The sequence below is a fragment of the Schistocerca cancellata genome, chromosome 3, assembly GCF_023864275.1.
Source record: "Schistocerca cancellata isolate TAMUIC-IGC-003103 chromosome 3, iqSchCanc2.1, whole genome shotgun sequence".
In the NCBI taxonomy this organism is placed as follows: domain Eukaryota; kingdom Metazoa; phylum Arthropoda; class Insecta; order Orthoptera; family Acrididae; genus Schistocerca; species Schistocerca cancellata.
In genome coordinates, this window is record NC_064628.1 from 547,734,724 (window position 1) to 547,753,908 (window position 19,185).

General features: G+C 40.4%; 1 protein-coding gene across 6 annotated transcripts in view; it reads left to right on the plus strand.

The window, feature by feature from the left end:
* The window catches only part of LOC126175387 (mucin-5AC), a 182,522-nt gene that overhangs the window by 50,354 nt on the left and 112,983 nt on the right, over positions 1 to 19,185 (plus strand). For 4 of the 6 annotated variants that reach the window (XM_049922165.1, XM_049922163.1, XM_049922166.1 and 1 more), the window contains exons 10-11: positions 11,987 to 12,184; positions 17,232 to 17,315. In XM_049922165.1, coding sequence (XP_049778122.1) covers positions 11,987 to 12,184; positions 17,232 to 17,315 — 282 coding nt within the window. The remainder of the gene's footprint in view (positions 1 to 11,986; positions 12,185 to 17,231; positions 17,316 to 19,185) is intronic. The other 2 variants (XM_049922164.1, XM_049922169.1) reach the window with 1 other exon arrangement.

Below are 19,185 nucleotides of genomic sequence, written 5' to 3' on the forward strand. Positions count from 1 at the left end.
AGCTGTGTGGCATGGACTAGGCAGTTTTTTAGGTTAGAGGGTCCCGGGAAAACACAAGAAGAGCTTCAGTCAAAAAGGGTGCAGGCTGAACACAGGAAAAACATAGATAGAGGAACCATTGGTATAACAGTCGTAAATTATTGTAGCTGTGTTGGGAAAGTATCAGAGCTCTGAGCGCTAATAGAAAGCACTGATGCTCAAATCGTTATAGGCACTGAAAGCTGGATATAAGCTCAGCCGAAATTTTCGCATAGAACCTAACGATGTTTCGAAAGGATAGGCTAAACACGGTTGGCGGTGGTGTGTTTGTTGCTGTCAGTAGTAGTTTAGCTTGTCGCGAAATTGAAGTATATACTTCCTGTGAGTTAGTATGGGCAGAGGTCATTGTTGGCAACTGGAATAAAATAATAATTGGATCCTTTTACCGACCTCCCAATTCAGATGATACAGTTCGTACCCAACTCATACGATGATAGTTGGTGGTGACTTTAATTTACCCTTGATATGTTGGCGAAAATACATGTTTAATTCCAGATGTACGCATAAAATATCATCCGAAATTGTGCTAAACACACTCTCTGAAAATTATTTTGAGCAGTTAGTTCATGAGCCCACGCGAATAGTAAACTTGACCTCTTAGCAACAAATATTCCTGAGTTAATAACGAGTATCAAAACCGATTCAGGGATTAGTGAACACAGGGTTGTCGTAGCGAGATTGAAATTGTAATCCCCAAAGCCTCGAAAATAAGCGAAAAATGTACCTATTCAAAAAAGCAGATAAAAATTTACTTGATGCCTTGCTAAGAGACAATCTCCACTTATTCTAAATTAATAATATAAGTGTACACCAGATGAGGCTTAAATTCAAAGAAATAGTATCGGCAGCAATTGACAGATTCATACCAAATAAATTAACGAATGACAGAGCTGATCCTCCTTGGCACACACAACGAGTTAGAACACTGTTGCAGAAACAACAAAGCAAACATGCCAAATCTAAACAGACGCAAAAACCCCCAAGATTGGCGATCGTTTACAGAAGCTTGAAATTTAGCGCAGACTTCAATGCGAATTGCCTATAACGGTTCCACAATGAAACTTTGTCTCGAAACCTGGCAGAAAATCCAAAGAGAATCTGGTCGTATGGGAAGTATGTTAGCTGCAAGAAAGAATCAGTACCTTCTCTGCGCAATAGCAATGGAGATACTATCAGAGACAGTGCTGCCAAAGCAGAGTTACCAAACACAGCCTTCCGAAATGCCTTCACAAAAGAAGACAAAGTAAATATTCCAGAATTCAAATCGAGAACAGCTGCCAACATGAGTAATCTAGAAGTAAATACCCTCGGAGTAGTTAAACAGCTTAAATCACTTAAAAGCAAGTCTTCTGGTCCAGACTGTATATCAATTAGGTTCCTTTCGGAGTATGCTGATGCATTAGCTCCATACTTAACAATCGTATACAACCATTCGCTCGACGAAAGATCCGTACCCAAAGACTGGAAAGTTGCACAGGTCACGCCAATATTCAAGAAAGGTAGTAGGAGTAGTCCACTAAATTACAGGCCCATATTGTTAACGTCGATATGCAGCAGGATTTTAGAACATATATTGTGTTCGAACATTATGAATTACCTCGAAGAAAAAGGTCTATTGACACACAGTCAACATGGGTGTAGAAAACATCGTTCCTGTGAAACACAACTAGCTCTGTGCTATTGACAAGGGATTTCAGATTGATTCTGTATTTCTGGATTTCCAGAAGGCTTTTGACAGTGTACCACACAAGTGGCTCTTAGTGAAATTGCGTGCTTATGGAATATTGTCTTAGTTATGTGACTGGATTTGAGATTTCCTGTCAGAGTGTTCACAGTTCGTAGTAATTGACAGAAACTCTTAGAGTAAAACAGAAGTGATTTCTGGCTTTCCTCAAGGTAGTGTTATAGGCTCTTTGCTGTTCCTTGTCTGTATGAACGATTTTGGAGACAATCTGAGCAGCTGTCTTCGGTTGTTTTCAGATGACACTGTCATTTATCGACTAATAAAGTCATCAGAAGATCAAAATAAACTGCAAAACGATTTAGAAAAAATATCTGAATGGTGTGAAAAATGGCAGTTGACCCTAAATAACGAAAAGTGTGAGGTCATCCACATGAGTGCTAAAAGGAACTCGTGAAACTTCGGTTACATGATAAATCAGTCTGATCTAAAAGCCGTGAATTCAACTAAATCCCTAGGACTTACAATTATGAACAACTTAAATTGGGAAGAACACACAGAAAATGTTGTGGGGGAGGCTAACCAAAGACAGCTTTTTATTGGCAGGACACTTAGATAATGTAACAGACCTACTTAAAGAGACTGCATACACTATGCTTGTCTGTCCTCTTTTAGAATACTGCTGCACAGTGTGGGATCCTTACCAGATAGGACTGATGGAGAACATCGAAAAAGTTCAAAGAAGGGCAGCACATTTTGTATTATCGCGAAATATGGGAGAGTGTGTCACAGAAACGGTACAGGATTTTGGCTGTAAATCATTAAAAGAAAGGCATTTTTCGTTACGGCAGAATCTTCTCACGAAATTCCAATCACCAACTTTCTCCTGCGAATGTGAAAATATTTTGTTGACACTGACCTACGATCACCACGATAAAATAAGGGAAATCAGAGCTTGTACGGAAAGATACAGGTGTTCATTCTTTCCGCACGCTATACAAGATTGGAATAAAAGAGAATTGTGAAGGTGGTTCAGTGAATCCTCTGCCAGGCACTTGAATGTGATTTGCAGAGTAACCATGTAGATGTAGATGTAGGTGTTGACACTCTTCCGTGGATCTGTATGTTACTCCTATTTTGTACGGGTACCACACTCTTTAGAGCAATATCCTAAAAGTGGTCACATGAGTGATTTGTAAACAATCTCTTTTGTAGATTGACTACATTTCCCCTGTATTCTACCAATAAACTGAAGTCTACCACCTGTTTTACCCACGAATGAGTCATGATCATTCATTTCACTTTCCTTCAAAGTGTTACACGCAGGTATTTATATGACTTCGTCGATTCCAACAGTGACTCATTGATATTATAGGCATAGGATACTCCCCCCCCCCCCCCCCCCCCCCCCCCCCCCTGAAAGTTTACATTCTGTCTTTCTGTAAGTGATATGGGGATGGGGGTTTGTGCTCAAGAAGTAGTATAATTAAGGAGAGGATCATATTTTAATTGGTTTTCTTCGTTAATAAGGCTATAAACTTTTCTATGTCTCTTAGGATGTTGATATTTACAGGGTGTCTACGGCCCGGGACAACCGGAAGATCTGGGAGAAACCCAGGAATTTTTTCATCCGGGAGAAAACCGGGAATTTTTTGGAATTCTGGGAGTTTTTTCATTTTAGCTTTCAGTTAAATTTTTGTAATTTTGACTGGTAAGAAACAATACTCTAACAAAGGATATTATGTGTCCCACTACTGCAGAATAATACTGCAGCAATAACACATGAAAGGGGCGGGGGGGGGGGGGGGGACAAAAATAAAATTTAAGTTGCAAAGGAAATGCGCCATATACAACAACTACCGTATTTACTCGAATCTAAGCCGCACCTGAAAAATATGAGACTCGAAATCGAGGAAAAAAAATTTCCCAAATCTAAGCCACACCTGAAATTTGAGACTCGAAATTCAAGGGAAGAGAAAAGTTTTAGGCCGCACCTACAAATCGAAACAAAGTTGGTCCATTGTAATATGAGATACAATTCAGGTTGAATGAATGACAATACAGCTACAGTAGTTTGGTTCGAGTTGTAACCTTAGCAGTTAAGCTATACCAGGTAGCCGTTGCTATGCATCAGGCGCTCCGTCTGTATTTATAGGGGTACCCTTCCTTTTTCATGTGCTTCGTCTGGTTTGCATTGATAGCTTATTTTTCGTTAATCTGATAAGTGCCGTTCTCTTTGTTATAGGTGTTTACGTCACTCAAAACTGAATATGCATTACTGTACTGTGTCATGCATTGTTTGTCGCATTCTGATAATGAGTGTTTACGGCCTGTCACCGGTCGCGGCATGGCTTGCTTTTGTGCGCGCTACTGGAGCTTTTTTTTTAAAAAAAAAAAAATAGAGGAGAATCATCTCATTGGCGAAACAATGGCAAGAGACTGCTATTTATTGTTACTTACACTGCTGCTTTTTTTAATAATGGCCAACAAGAAGCAAATAATAGACTGCGTATGATAGTAGATGTTGTGAACGAGAGTTTACCCAAAATTTTTCTCCGTTTGAAAATCTTTGCAGACGCCTCTTTAGTACATCTTAGATTTAAAAATCTAGTCAATTGCCGTGCTTCATTTCTGACTGTATCACTACTAGGCTTAAGAGTAATACGAATATAAACATGACATGATATATATATTCTTCAACATTTGCTGTTGTCTCACTCTAATTTCATTTTTTATTAGGCAGATTTGTGTTATGAGTGGAACAGGGAATTGTATCTATGCTTTATAGATCTAGAAAAGGCATATGACCGGGTTCCTAGGAGGAAGTTATTGTCTGTTCTACAAGATTATGGAATTGGAGGCAAACTTTTGCAAGCAATTAAAGGTCTTTACATGGATAGTCAGGCAGCAGTTAGAGTTGACGGTAAATTGAGTTCATGGTTCAGAGTAGTTTAGAGGTAAGACAAGGCTGCAACCTGTCTCCACTGTTGTTCACATTATTTATGGATCATATGTTGAAAACAAAAGACTGGCTGGGTGAGATTAAGATATGTGAACACAAAATAAGCAGTCTTGCATATGCAGATGTCTTAGTTGTGATGGCAAATTCGATTGAAAGTTTGCAAAGTAATATTTCAGAGCTAGATCAGAAATGTAAGGACTATGGTATGAAGATTAGCATCTCCAAAATGAAAGTAATGTCAGTGGGAAAGAAATATAAACGGATTGAGTGCCAAATAGGAACAAAGTTAGAACAGGTGGACAGTTTCAAGTACTTAGGATGCATAATCTCACAGGATGGCAACATAGTGAAAGAACTGGAAGCGAGGTGTAGCAAAGCTAATGCAGTGAGCGCTCAGCTACGATCTACTCTCTTCTGCAAGAAGGAAGTCAGTACCAAGACTAAGTTATCTGTGCACCATTCAATCTTTCGACCAACTTTGTTGTATGGGAGCGAAAGCTGGGTGGATTCAGGTTACCTTATCAACAAGGTTGAGGTTACGGATATGAAAGTAGCTAGGATGATTGCAGGTACTAGTAGATGGGAACAATGGCAGGAAGGTGTCCACAATGAGGAAATCAAAGAAAAACTGGGAATGAACTCTATAGATGTAGCAGTCAGGGCGAACAGGCTTAGATGGTGGGGTCATGTTACACGCATGGGAGAAGCAAGGTTACCCAAGAGACTCATGGATTCAGCAGTAGAGGGTAGGAGGAGTCGGGGCAGACCGAGGAGAAGGTACCTGGATTCGGTTAAGAATGATTTTGAAGTAATAGGTTTAACATCAGAAGAGGCACCAATGTTAGTACTGAATAGGGGATCATGGAGGAACTGTGTAAGGGGGGCTATGCTCCAGACTGAACCCTGAAAGGCATAATCAGTCTTAAATGATGATGATGATGATGATGATGATGATGATGATGATGATTAGGCAGACAGGATTTAAATGAGATAGCAGCAAACACGAAAGAATACATGGCAAAATGTTTATATTTGTATTATTCTTATGGTGAAGAGAATACTGCATGTGATTCACAATTCATAAAAGTTCCTATTAGCAACCATCTCTTCTCACAGGTAGGAAAAAATCCAACGCAGAGTTGGCCATATTGACAAACATCCCAAACAGTCTTGCCAATCAGATTTTCGTAGAACATTGTAGTGCTGCTACATTCGAAGATGGACAATACGGAATTTGTATTTACTTCGTTGGATAATGTATGAAAATGCAGTGGTCGAAACTCTGGGCCGAGAAAAAAACTCGTCTCCCACCTCTCTCTCTCTCTCTCTCTCTCTCTCTCTCTCTCTCTCTCTCTCTCTCTCTCATATATATATATATATATATATATATATATAGTTATAATAGAAGGAAACATTCCACGAAGGAAAAATATATCTATAAACAAAGATGATGTGACTTACCAAATGAAAGTGCTGGCAGGTCGACATACACAAACATACACACAAAATTCAAGCGTTCGCAACAAACTGTTGCCTCATCAGGAAAGAGGGAAGGAGAGGGAAAGACGAAAGGATGTGGGTTTTAAGGGAGAGGGTAAGGAGTCATTCCAGTCCCGGGAGCGGAAAGACTTACCTTAGGGGGAAAAAAGGACGGGTACACACTCGCACACACACACATATCCATCCACACATATACAGACACAAGCAGACATATTTAAAGACCGAAATATATTGTAGTTATGAAGCACTGAACAGTCTTCCTAAGGCCTTTAACACATTTTCCTGTTGGCAGACGCTTCTATGAGCACTGTGTTTACCGTATTTACTCTAATCTAAGCTGCACTTTTTTCCGGTTTTTTTAATCCATAAAAACAATATACTGACACAGAGGTTTTGGCACCAGTATTTATCTTTGTGCCTGCAAAGCAGGTGCTGCGTAGTGCTACATGTATTCGACGACAAAAGTTAGTTGTGGCGGGACCTTCCAACATTTTTCAGAACTTCCGATTACTTTGCACTCGATTCTAAGCTGCAGGCGGTTTTATGGATTAAAAAAACCGGAAAAAAGTGCAGCTTAGATTAGAGTAAATACGGTAAACACAGTGCTCATAGAAGCGTCTGCCAACAGGAAAATGTGTTAAAGGCCTTAGGAAGACTGTTCAGTGCTTCATAACTACAAATTGCCTCCGTCTCTAATGAGCGTGATGTCACAACTGTTTACTTTAGATTCGTTTGAGCAGTTGTGGGCGGGCTCATGCGCAGTTGAGTGGTGCATGTGTAGTACCTTCTCCCAATTCTGGCTATAGAAGTGTGACTGTTAGCTGTATAAGCAGCAGCAAAATGCTACCCGGAAAACTTTTACTGGCATGTGCAAGTTGCCAGATTCACTGGGGGCAAACCGGGGTATCTACCCCGGGTGGCAATTTCAAGGAATGGGAGGGGGCCGCCAAATTCATATTCTTGAGGGGAGAAAACTTGTTTCACAAAGTGCCTAGTATTCAGCGCGCGTTGGTCTGTGGATTATTCGTATAATTTTAAAACGCATCCCTGTTGGTTTTTTAACATTTTAGAACATATTCTAAGTATATTTCTGAATGAATCGTAAGTTGAATTTTGAATGGGTGTGTAGTGTACGACATGTATCTGCCAGTGGAATCCCGTTGCATCTAGAAATAAACTTTCCTGCAGACAGAAGGGTATGGGGCTATATGAGCTGAGCGGAATAAAGCCGAACGGGTGAATGGCAATCGCTGTTTATTTTTGTGGTGGACTGTGTTTGCGAATGATCAGCGTTGTTATGATTGCCACCAAAATCCATAGATTCAGACAACCAGAGTGGAAATAAACGACCAACAGGAGTGATAGGTAAGAAAGATTACTTATTTTCTTCTTGGTGTATCCAAGAAAATGAAATTTTGATACAAAATTTTTGGCCAGACCGTTACACTAGTGAAGACCAGTTGTACTGTTCCCGGTAACAGCCGCCTGAGTAGTGTGGAAAACGCGTTGTATGAAGATGTAATAAGGCCTAACTGCAGAATAAACGCGGGATAACTAAACTGTTGATTGTGGCAGGGTTAGCGAAGTTAAGTGGAGAATAAGTTACAGAATTAGTGATAACAAGATTGTTTGGTAGAACGAGGAAGGAGAAGAAACGGGGACATCACACAAATTATGGAAGAATAAGACAATTCCAAATATATATATAAAAATTTCAATCTACTACTTTTCAGTCTCATGCTTGAGAAGCTGGAGCGTATGAACGAAATGTGAAATTGTTTCTGAACATAAAACTTTTTGCTTGTAGTAGGCCTAATAAGCATTTGATATTGGTACTTTGTGAATTATATTTTCTCGTGTTATAAAAATGACCATGTGTGCCAAAACAGTCTCGTTTATTTGGTGTGTGTTACAATAGCTGCAATATGAGACGGGCCTATTTTGTTTTATCTAGCAGACAGTGACAAAATACACATAATCATATAGAGAAACCACACAGGTCTTGGGGTACTGTTTGTAGTAACAGCTTTTTCAGTACTAGACAAAGACATTTCTTCTTTTCATGTAGCAAAACATTTGATGATCTTTGATGAGGTAATAGATTCCTTCCCAGAAAGGAAAGCACGCCATGTAAAGCTGTACCAAGGGTGGAGAGAAAAAACTGCTAGGACTTATGGACTGAAGAAATGTGCACTGTCTTGCTTGTTTCTTCTACTGGTTTCATGTATCTTATATTTAATTTTGTGCAGACAAAAAAGCAAGTTATTAGCTATGGGCAATAAAGAATGCAGATTTTCTGAAGAATTCTTGTTCTCCTGGTCACAAATTATCCCATGCAATATTGATTGGGAGGTTTTTTTTTCTGATGCACAGAGCAGTCTGAGTTAGAGTGAGAAAGTGGATAATCTCCACGTGACCGGCATTTACGTTTAGTGATTTTGCTGTTTTTCCTCTTCATTTGTTGCTCCCACGTCAAGTGAAAACAAAATGAATTTCTGTGGCCGGGAGCTATCAAGTGAATTAATGTACATTGACATGAGTACAGAAAGCTAAAATATGCTATTAGTTTCAGGTTTTATTTTATTTCCGCCTTTCTGACAGTCAAGTATTAATCACCTTGCAGAACAATGAAGTTATTTTTGTCGATTTGCTAAAGAAATTTGGCTTTTATTAATCTTTTCCGATGAGGCAATCAATTTATTTGAAATGAAGTGTTTAATTCCACACTATTGGCTATTTTCAACTGTTCGCTGCATTTCAAAAGTGCATGTTTTTATCTTCTAGCATATTTGACATTATGTGAGAGTGAAGAACCAAACATCAGATAATACAGTACTGGTACTTCAAGAAAATTTACATCCGAATCTGCACATACGAATGTGCACTTAAGCTGAATTATGCGTTTTAGTATGGTTCACGAAATTCTGATGCTCTTGGAGTATCCTCTGATGTCTTGTTTCTTTTATGACATATTGTACGATCTTTTAATGTCTTACACCTATGAACATACACACTTCCCGCATCCTAGTAGCTGCACAAGCGTGGTGACGTCTGTTGTATGGCGCTCTCTGGCAACTACTGAAACGAACCTATTTCTAACAGGTCACGGAAAAATATTGCGAATGGTTATTTGAAAAGTGTTATTTTCAAAGTAAATTTCCTTTTATGTAAGATGAGCTATGTGCGAGAATGAACGATGAATTTCTTAAATCACAGAGCGTTTGACTCTCATTTAAAAATAAGTCTTTGAGTACAAACTTTTAGAAAAATTTTGAGCCCAGAAGATCAAGACATTTATGTCTTTATTACAAATTTTACTGGCACGTTTGTGGGATGTATCTTAAAGTGTAACACGCGCAAAAAAGATCAACATTATATGTGAAAGCTTAGCTTCTCTTGCAGCTTATTAATCTTAGAGACAAAGATAATATGTGAAGGCTATGCTTTTCTTGTAGTAACAGTATGTATAATAATTTAAACCATTAATGTTTCCTATGTGTGTGCACGCCCTACTTAACAGTGATATCGCTATTGGCTGAATACATCACGTGTCCTATGCTCGAATATCCTATTGTCATCGGCTGACGAGATCACGTGACATGAGGTGCGACTGGCTACAAAAGCGCATTGCAATCTTGATTTCAATGCTTCGGAAAGTAACATGCGGGGTTTGGTGGAATTTAAATTTACACTTTCGTTATACGAAAATATGCGACGTACATATTTTTTCTTGTCCGCATATACACCCTGATTTAAGGGGGGTAGGACGTCAAACGGGCCGACTTGGAGCAGGAGAGGCACCACAGGACATTTTATTTTCTACTGTCTATACTTTTACAAATAAATTCATAAAACTTCGTCAGCCTGACCAGGAAGGATTCAGGAGTCACACTCATAGTAGTGGAAGTGCAAAAACATAACAAAATAATTTTTTTTAGGTATGAAATTTCATCATTTTTTTCACTTACTGTTGGCTTCATTTGTTGCTATAGGTACATTTTTCTACACAAGTAAGACAGATTCTTTGATGAATTTTGCACAGCATACAAACTATACTTACAGGTGTATGAACTCTAGAATTTTCCAAATCTATTAAAAACTGTGGTAAAAATTGAGATAATTAATTACAAAATTTGATGTCTTTCTAAACATAAAGTTTAAAACGTAACAGCTCATTCATTTTTTCATAAATTAAATAGATTCCAGAGTTTCAGACACCTGTAAGTATGGTTTGTATGCTGTGCAAAATTCATCGAACAGTCTCTTACTTATGAAGAAAAGTATACCTATATCAACAAATGCAGCCAAAAGTAAGTGAAAAAGTGATGAAATTTCACATGTAAAAAAATTATTTTGTCATGTTTTTCAACTTCCGCTGCTACAAGTGTGAATCCTGAATCCTTCCTGGTGATGCTGACAATGTTTTATGAATTTACTTGTAAAAGTATAGACAGTGGAAATTAAAATGTCCTGTGCTGCCTCTCCTGCTCCAAGTCACCCTGTTTGACGTCCTACCCCCCTTAAAATAAACTAGCGAACCCGGCAATATTTCGCAATTGCTAAATACGTACGGAAATTGGATGTGTATCCTGCTATCACCTTCTTCTCGCTGCCTCTGTCCATCTCCTCCCCCCCCCCCCCCCAAAAAATCTCTGTTGATTATCTTCCTTTTGCTCCCGTGTGTGTCTCTTATCCCACTGTATATGTATCCATCTTCTACTGTCTTACTTCTATGTCCGTATCCTCCTTCCCTTCGTCATACCCATATCCTCCCTGTTCTCTTTTCCCCTCATCCTCCCCGCCCTCATTCTCCCCCCCCCCTCATTCCTTCCCCTCCCCCTCCTAATCCCTCCTCCCCCTCCTAATCCCTCCTCCCCCCTCCTCACCCCCCTCCTCACCCCTCTCCCCCTACCCCCTCCTCACCCCTCTCCCCCTACCCTCTCTTCCCCTTCCCCTTCCTCCTCGGCCCCCTCCTCACCTTGCCTCCTCCCCCTCCCATCCCGCACATCCACCTCCCCTCCCCCAACTCCCCCTTGCCTCCTCCTCCCCCTTGCCTCCTCCTCCCCCTTGCCTCCTCCTCCCCCTTGCCTCCTCCTCCCCCTTGCCTCCTCCTCCCCCTTGCCTCCTCCTCCCCCTTGCCTCCTCCTCCCCCTTGCCTCCTCCTCCTGCTCCTCCTCCCTTGCCTCCTCCTCCTCCCCCCTTGCCTCCTCCTCCTCCCCCCTTGCCTCCTCCTCCTCCCCCCTTGCCTCCTCCTCCTCCCCCCTTGCCTCCTCCTCCTCCCCCCTTGCCTCCTCCTCCTCCCCCTTGCCTCCTCCTCCTCCCCTCCCCCCTTTCCTCCCCCTCCCCCCCTTGCCTCCTCCCCCTTTCCTCCCCCTCCCCCCTTGCCTCCTCCCCCTTTCCTCCCCCTCCCCCCTTGCCTCCTCCCCCTTTCCTCCCCCTCCCCCCTTGCCTCCTCCCCCCTTGCCTCCTCCCCCCTTGCCTCCACCCCCCTTGCCTCCTCCCCCCTTGCCTCCTCCTCCTCCCCCTTGCCTCCTCCTCCTCCCCCTTGCCTCCTCCTCCTCCCCCTTGCCTCCTCCTCCTCCCCCTTGCCTCCTCCTCCTCCCCCTTGCCTCCTCCCTCTCCTCCTCCTCCTCCTCCTCCTCCCCCTCCCTCTTGCCTCCTCCTCCTCCTCTGCTGCTGTTCTTTTTCCACATATAGCAATTTGTCTGTACTACTCTTTATCACCGTAACGATTTTGTGTGACATTTAATACACATAATAAACCCAAGTTCAGTGGATAAAAATGTATTTGGTCTATTTGACAGGTTAGGAAGGTTACGAGATCACAGGCATCGGCAGTATAGATCAAAAAGACATTCTAGCTCTAGTTCCAGTTCCAGTGAGAGCTCACAAAGCTCATCAAGTTCATCTCGTAGTTCTTCATACTCCCCGTCAAGAAAACAAAGACGACAGAGAAATCGCAGCCGCCATAGCAGGAGGTCACGATCTAGACGGCGGACAAGGTGAGACTTTTTTGATTGAATTTTTTAGTTGGAATAAAGTGTTGCTTGCAGGATACATGTATGTCATCTAGCTTTGTCAAGCATATTTCCAACCAGTGTTAATGTTGCTTACTGTGGTAGGGTATTATTGTGGAGTAAACATTTTTTAATTTAAATCGGCAAGAATAAAAATGGTGGTAAAGGACTAAACATGTTGAAGTTACAAAGATTGGTTAGCAAAACTGATGAAGTAAGCTACTCTGTGACTTCCTCGTTTGAATTTCTTTTCTTGTAGTCTGTCTGCAAATTGAAGAGTGAACAGACAAGTACCCACTCTCTGTTTCCTACTATGTCACAAGGAGCAGCTACATGTGATTTCAAAGTTACACCGACCATTCTCCAGTGTGTCAATTAAAATCAGTGGAGATCTGATGCCAATCACATTTGGAGTTTTTATTTTCCACCAAATGCAAGAACACTGTACTGAGTGTGGAAATTACTAACAAAAAAACTTGGACAAACAGAATCTACTTCGATTGCAGCACATTCCACTGCACTGCTAAACGGGAAACTGATACTTTCTCATACTGTTTGGTGGGGGAGGCAACTTCCTTCACTAAAAGTGCTTCTTGCTCTTCAGTTTGCTGATAGACTATACCAGTCTTATTCAGATATTCATCATTGTTGTCGTCGTCATCATCATCACCGGCATGCAACATAGCGTCCCTGCAGGTTCTTCCATTTGAACTTCCCATTGCCAGTTCAATCCATCTGTCTTCTTAAGTCCCAGTCCTATTTGTCTGGTAGTCTGCCCCTTGGTCTTTTTTGGTAAATTGGGCTCTACTCTTTCGTGTGAGCAACCTGACCAACCCACTATCATTTCATGTATTTGCTCTTTCCATTATTTCGCTGACCTTTGTTGTCTGTCTGATACCAGCTTCTTTCTTCATGTAGCCCAACATTGATCTTTTCATTCTTCTTTGGGCTATATTCAGTTTTATATCAATGAATTCATTTAATGTCCATGTGTCGCAGCCATAAGCTATTATTGGCAGTATGCATCACTCAGAAATTGTTTTCTTCAGCTTTGCCAATATCTTAGAATTAAAAGCTGAAGAGTATCTTCTGTAGGCTTGCCAACCTAATTTAATGTGCTGAAATATTTCTGAATTTAGGCTTCTTTTCATGTTTAACAGTTGATCCAGATAGACATATTCTGTGACCCTTTGCAGTGCACGTTTACAACAGATACATTTCCATGAAATGAAATGTAATCACAGTTGTGAATAGGGACAACCATTATATCTACATCTACACTCCGCAAGCCACCGTATGGTTTGTGGCAGAGGGTACTCTGTACCCGCACTAGTAATTTCCTTTCATGTTCAACTCACAAATAGCGTGAGGAAAAAACAACAGTCCATATGCCTCCATATGAGCCTCACTTTCTCATGTCTTATCTTCGTGCTCCTTATTCGCAGTGTATGTTGGGAGCAGTAGAATCATTTGGCAGTCAGCTTCAAAGCCAGTTCTCTAAATTTTCTCATGAGTGTTCAGCAAAAGAATGTTACCTTCCGTTAACAAATTAGCAGCCCGTCACAAAATTACTTCAGTGTCCTCCTTCAGTCCGACTCAGTACGGATCCCGAACACTCGAGCAGTACATAAGAATTGGTTGCACAGGCATCATATATGCAGTCTCCTTTACAGTTGAGCCAATATTTCCTAAAATTCTCCCAATAAACTGAAGTTAACCATTTGCCTTCCCTGTCACAGTTCTTATATGCTTGTTCCATTTCATATCGCTTTGCAACAATACACACAGATGTGATCCCATAGATTTACCGGCGGGTATGCTGTCATTAATTGGTTAATTTTTGGATGATAACACTACTGAACTGTGTCACCACGTGTTGACATCGAATTTTTTTTATTTAATGATGTATTTTTTTAGCAAACTGTCCTCTGTTGTCGCCAGTCTTTTTATGGAAGATTTTGAACATATCACTCTCAGGTCATCTTCTCTTCAACCTACATGTTTTTGGAGATAAGTGGATGATACTTTCCTTGTTTGGCCTCATGGAATGGAAGCTCTTAATCAGTTTTTAGATAATTTTAACTGTCTTCATACACGCATCAAGTTTTTGATGGATATTGAAAAAGATGGGAAATTACCTTTTTTGGGTGTTTTAGTACATAAAAAAGAAAATGGTATCTTGGGACATGGCGTATACCATAAACCCACACATATGGACCGCTACCTTCATTCTGAGAGCTGTCATCCACCACATCAGCATATGGGAGTTCTACGTGCATTGGTCAAGAGAGCTTATGCCATTTCTGATTTCGAAAATTTGATACAGGAACTAGATCATCTTAAGGCTGTCTTCAAGCTCAACGGATATACTAATAATCAAATTAATCATGACTTACAGTTTGGACCATCAAGAGAACCAACGCTGGATACTAGTAAATCGGTTACTTTTCTACCCTTTCTTCAAAAATTTCTAGAATTCTCAGGAAATATGAAATTAAAAGTGTACTTATGCCTTGGCCGAGACTAGAGTTCTCTTTTGACCTGTTAAAGATGATTTGGGACTGAGAAAGCCCGGCGTCTATAAACTTCCCAACCATTGTGGAAAGGCCTATATTGGACAGGCTATTCGCACTGTTCATGACTGATGTGTGGAACATCAATGTCACATATATTTGTTCAAGCCTTAAAAATCTGCTATCGCCGAACATTATCTCAATGAAGGGCATGTCATGTGATTTAAAGAGACGCAAATCTTGGTCCAGCTTCTGGCGACTGGGATTGTGTGCTCAAGGAATCCATCGAAATACGATTATCTGATGACGTTATTAATAGAGTTAAAGGTTTTCCTTTAAGTAAGATATGGATCCCTATTATATCGGATATAAAACAACAACGGTCTGGTTTTCGACCTGCTAAATCTTAATAAATGAAAAGCAACAGTTTGCTTTTGTTCTACAATCTTGATTTGCGATTTATCGCTTTCACCAGTTTCTACCGCTGGCAGCGCTGCAATTCTTCGTTTCGCAGGGGGCAGCTCTTCTGCTTCTTGCAGTGCAGTGGCCTGGACCTGGGGTATAAAGGAGCCCCCGTTTCTGATGTTCATTCAGTTCCGGTGTGATTGTGCACTCAGTGATTGCACCTGAAGGTGGCGGCCGGATGGATCACCGAAATATCTTTTAGTGAAGACGATCATATCTGTCAGCATACCCGTGAAGAGCATAAATACACACAGATATTTTAACGGCTTGACTGTGTCAAAGAGGACACTAGTAATACTGTATCCGAACATTACAGGTTTGTTATTCCTACTCATCCAGATTAACTTTCATTTTTCCACGTTTATAGCTAGCTGCCATTTGTCTCACCAACTGGAAGTTTTTGTCTAAGTCGTCTTGTATCTTCTTACTGTCACTCAACTTTGACACCTTACTGTACATTTCAGCATCATCAGCAATAAATCACAGATTGCTGCCCACTCTGTCCATCAAATCATTTATGTATATAGAGAACAACAGTGGACCTATCATACTTCATATGATGTGCTCCTAACAATACCCTTGTCTCTGTTGAACGCTCGCCGTTGAGGACAACATACTGGATTCTATTACTTAAGAAATCTTCAAGCCACTCACATATCTGAGAACTTATTCCATATGCACATATCTTCATTAACAGCCTGCTGTGGGGCACTGTGTCAAATGCTTCCCGGAAACCTAGAAATATAGAACCTTCCTGTTGCCCTTCGTCCATTGTTCTCAGTATATCACGTGGGAAAAGAGAAGGCTGAGTTTCGTGTGAGCGATGCTTTCTAAAACCATGCTGATTCGTGGACATAAACTTCTTTGTCTCTAGAAAATTTATTATATTCGAACTGAGAATATGTTAAAGGATTCTGCAGCAAACTGAATTTAGGGGTATTGGTCTGCAGTTTTGCGGGTCCGGTCTTTTACCCCTCTTATGTACTGGAGTCACCTTCACTCTTTTTCCAGTCGCCTGGGACTGTTTGCTCGGCGAGAGATTCGTGATAAATGCAAGCTAGGTAAGGGGCCAATACTTTAGAGCACCCTTTGTAAAATCTAAATGCAATTCCATCGAGACCTGGTGATTTATTTTCTTTCAAATCTTTCAGTTGTTTCTCTATGCCAGGGATGCTTAGTACTATGTCGTCCATATGTGAGTCTATATGATGATGGTATGTTTGTACAATTCTCCTCCGTGAACGATATCTAGAATGTGAAAATTAAGACTTCGACATTTGTTATGCTATCTTCAACTGCTATACCAGACTGATCAACAAGAGACTGGATGGAAGCCGTAGACTCGCTTAGCGATTTTACATGAGACCAGAATTTTCTTGGGTTCTCTGCCAAATCTTTTGCGAAGGTGTATCGGTGATAGTTGTATGCTTCACACATAGATCTTTTCGCAGACGCTTGAATCTCAACTAACCTTTGCTTTTCATCATTTATGCGTTCCCTTTTGAACGTAGTGCAACAGCCTCCACTTCCTGAGCATCCTCTGAATTTCGTTATTAAACCATGGTCGGTGTTTTCCATCCATCGGCTGTGTAATGGAATGATGACAATGAAAATTTTGTGCTGAACCTGAACTTGAACCTGGATTTCTTGATTACATGAGCATTCACCTTAACCACTTTGTCTGTCCATGTATGGCTCAAGGCCTGACCCAAAGTATCATATGTCATTCATGTGTGAAAACCTGTAATTCCCATAGGGGGGAGGACACGTTGTAATTGAAAGTCACTGCCTGGTATTGGCGGATAAATATGGTGTTGTAGTGCCTGCGGTGTTAAGAATTATGATGCAGTGTTCCTTCTGACATGCCTGAATTTTCCACAGGTGTTCATTCATTCATCATGATCTTGGTTTTATCATAGTTCAAAATTTACAGACAACAAATAGCTGTATAAATTTTGTGATGAAGCTGTAACATTAATTTGCCCTGTTTTAAACTACTGTTATGCATTGCTGTACTTTATTATTGCTTTCTCATGTCACTGTTTCTTTCTCAGTAGCAAACGTAGGCACTCAAGCGCATCCCGTTCTTGCTCTCGGTCATCCTCCTCAAGGTCCAGTCGTGGAGGCTCATCTTCAAGGTTAGCAGTTGTTTTTGATTTCTGTTATATGTATAATAAAATTTATTAACATTCTTTCTTAATAATGTCATATATGTATGAGGTGTCAGAGACAATGTCCATGTGAGTGTGAGCTGTGCATGTATGTGTGTGTGTGTGTGTGTGTTTTCTGTTTCCTGTTTCCAAAGAAAGCCTTATCTTATATGTTTAGTAGTCTTTTCATTGTGCTTAGCTGTGACTCCAATGCCTGCTCTGTGTGGCAAGAAGCAACCTCTAGAAGTAATTGACACAAGAACTTACGAAATTCTTGTACAAAGAACAGCAGCAGAAGTCAAATTGACAGTGTCTGTGGTGATACCGCTCTTTTTCCATGTTCCATTTAACCTGTGAAAAGAAACTTTATCAAAAGAACATTGAAATTGCACTTATTTTGTGATTGACTTTGTTTTGAGATAAGAATGCAATAGGAAGTAAAATTGTGTTTTGTAGATTTTACACACAAAGGTTTCTTACTGATATCACATATGTCAATTGTCATTTTCTGGCCTTTCGATACTGTACACTGTTTTCCATTTCTTACTCACTGGCCTGTTATCATTATTTGAACCACTGCTAATTACAGAAGATTGTTTTTGACACTCTCTTTCTCTTTGCTGGGATAGTGTATAAACTGCTTATGGTGGAGAACTTTCCTTGTAACTGCCCTGTAAAGGATGCATGCATTTATTCCAGAAAAGTTCATTTATTGTAAAACAGTATTACTGACATCTCTGTGGATATTTTATAGTCATCTCAACCCTTAGAAGACTGGCCATGAATTCCTCTCCTATCCTCATATCAGAGTAGCATTTGCACCCATCGCCCTCTGTTATTTATTCGATGTATTTCGGTATCTGTCATCCCATACAGATTTTACCCTCCACAGCTCCTCTAGTACCATAGAAGATATTCCTTGGTGTCTTAACAGGTGTCCTATCATCCTGACGCTCCTTGTCAGTGTTTTCAAACACTTTGATTTTCTTCTTATTCTGGTTTTTCCACAGTCCATGGATAATTGCCACATGAGCTGTGCTCAAAATGTATGTTCTCAGAAATTTCTTCCTTAAATTAGGGCCTGAGTTTGATGCTAACAGACTTCTTTTGGCCAGGAATGCCTGCATCAGCTGTGCTTGTATGCTTTTTATGTCCTCATTGCTTCATACATCATGTTATTTTACCTCAAATGTATCAGAATTCCTTAACTTTGTCTTCACCATTTTGGTTGTTAAGTTTGTCTTTTTTCATTCTGCTGCTCCTCTTTTATCTTTCTTTGGTTTATCTTTAATCTAGTTTTTGCATTAATTAGACTGTCCATTTAATTCAACAGGTCTTTTATTACGTCTTCATCTTTGCTATCATTGATAAAACTTAATCATTGCTATACTTCCATCCTGAATTTTAATCCCACTCTTGCACCTCTCTCTTATTGCCATCATTGCTTCTATAATGTATACCGTATTTACTCTAATCTAAGCCGCACCTGAAATTTGAGACTCGAAATTCAAGGGGGGAGAGAAGTTTTAGACCGCACCTCCAAATCGAAACAAAGTTGATCCATTGTAACATGAGACACAATTTAGATCGAATGGATGAAGATACAACTACAGTAGTTTGGTTTGAGTCGTAAGCTTAACAGTTAAGCTTCACCAGATAGCCATTGCTATGCGTCAGGCGCTCCGTCCGTACTTATACGGGTACCCTTCCTTTTTGATGTGCTTCGTCTGGCTTGAATCGATTGCTTATTTTGCTTTGATCTGATAAGTGTCGTTCTCTTTGTTATAGATGTTTGCGTCACTCTTAAGCTGAAAATGCATTATTGTGTGTGTCATGCAGTGTTTGTCGCATTCTGATA